Below are 2,094 nucleotides of genomic sequence, written 5' to 3'. Positions count from 1 at the left end.
AACAATATGAAACAGCAGCTGGCCTGAGGTTTCCGTATCGGGGGCCCGCCAATTTCATACCTGATTGTCTTGTAGTCATATCATGTAATCATGTATGTTGTATACTCGAATGACCCTGTATGTTCCATATGTTCATCAGATATGCTATCTAAATACTTTTCACAGTTCTATCCCTACCGCCCACACAGCATTCTGGTGCGGGGGATCGGTGAGTACGTCTCTGACCACGCAATGGATGACGTACTCGCATACTTAATCGATACGAGCTTTGAGCGTGGAGTTGTTGTCATGGTAGTTGCTCGGGAGGTTGCCAAATATTCCCAGTTCTGTCACAGAGGCAACATACCGCTTCTATAACATTATAAAATGGATTGATCCGGTGATAGAAAAGCCTCCACGCTTTTCGTTGCGCCCAAATAAGACAATAATACAACGACCGAATCAGCGTGATGCGTTACACGTACGCTAAAAGGGTCACGTGGTGTGGAAAGGGTGAAAGCAGATTTATTTTTTAACCCCCATGCCAGTCATTACACATAGCGACGGAAGATAATTCGCCTGGTCTCGTTTATATAATTCGTTTCTACCACTTGTGCGTCTTTGCCAGGTGGCGCTGGCTAGTCTTAATTGTACCTCCTATGTGCCACGGACATATGCCCATGAAACCTTGCACCGGATTGACTTCAGGCGAGGTCATACGCTCAGAACATATGGTGTGCGCCACCACCCGAGCCCTTGGGATTGGTGAGCTTATCATGGTTCCGCGCGATAGTGTTGGCTGAGATGATCGCCGCGTCATACGCCTGCTGTAGCAGCCTGTGCAGTTGTACGTAGAACTTTACATCAATCGCCAACAGCGCCTGATAGCAATCTGGGTTGATAAAGGGGGTGCTGCTGGTAGACTCCTCCAGTTTAGTGCTCACATTCTTGTGCTCCTTGGTCCCGTCTTTATCTTCGTCGGTGGTGGTTTTAGACTCTTTGATGGTGCGGTCTGTTTTGGGGGTCACCTTTTCCCACACCCCAACTCGCTTGTTGAAATACTCGGGTAGATCGTCGATTTTGCCATTGAGGTTATCAGTAATCTCTTTAATTGCCTTCAGCACTTCCATCTAGCAAAAGGAGAACTCGATACTTAGTTGCGTGATTGTAGACTCAGTTTTCTTGTATCACATTTACGAGGTATCTGGAATGTAGTAAAACAATACAGTGTCACATAAGCCTCGGATGACGTGCTCATTCGTTCCTACGTGACGGAAGTACGAATAGGAGTATAATCCCCTATACATTTTATCTGCACTATCGGTGCTCAGATGCTGTCGATTTCGAAAGGGGGGCAGGTCAGGAATGCAGCAATGTGCGGATCGGCTTCAACGGCAACAAACACTTTCAAATACACTCAAATGTATGCACCAAATATAGAATATATGATCTACTGTTTCGCACTTAGAATATAGTATATGATCAACTCAACCACAAAAATCGAAGTCTGCCTTATTGTGAGAATGTTGTACTATCTTGCGTACGACGAGGTCGCGCAAACACGCATCAATACGCACTAGTGAACCGAAGCTATCTTCACACAACCAGCGTGCTCAGTACATATTTTGAACTAACTATGGGGATTGAGGCAGCAAGAGACTACAGTACACGCACGCCACTTATACGTACATAAACATGTGTGTGCAGATACGCTTTAACATCAAATCGAGACATCAAATGACTCACTATCTGTGAAAAGTGTAATCTGCGAAAAAAAAATAGCGAAAGCAAATATATTCTCTTACAGATACATGTCCATGTAGACATTTGCATATAAAGGTTTTACTGTGATCAGTAAACTCGTATATGCGTATAAATGTATATGTACATGTACATGTGTATGTAAATGTATATATATGTCTACACACACACAAACTCACGTACATACATATATATATATTGATGTATATATATACTTACATATATATATATTATATATATATATATATATATATATATATATATATATATATATATATATATATATATATATATATATTATTATTATATATATATATATATATATATATATATATATATATATATATATATATA

At 40.7% G+C, this 2,094-nt stretch overlaps 1 protein-coding gene across 1 annotated transcript; it reads right to left on the bottom strand.

The window, feature by feature from the left end:
* Positions 1-484: 484 nt before the first annotated feature.
* On the bottom strand, positions 485-1,111 carry SARC_12383 (hypothetical protein; the record flags this gene model as incomplete). Its single annotated transcript, XM_014293511.1, has 1 exon — positions 485-1,111. A coding segment is annotated over one exon (410 nt), but the record flags the coding sequence as incomplete, so codon positions are not given.
* Between the last annotated feature and the right edge of the window lie 983 nt (positions 1,112-2,094).

The sequence above is a fragment of the Sphaeroforma arctica genome, assembly GCF_001186125.1.
Source record: "Sphaeroforma arctica JP610 unplaced genomic scaffold supercont1.2263, whole genome shotgun sequence".
In the NCBI taxonomy this organism is placed as follows: domain Eukaryota; class Ichthyosporea; order Ichthyophonida; genus Sphaeroforma; species Sphaeroforma arctica.
Note: the sequence above shows the minus strand (reverse complement) of the source record. Positions and strands in the feature narration are given on the sequence as shown.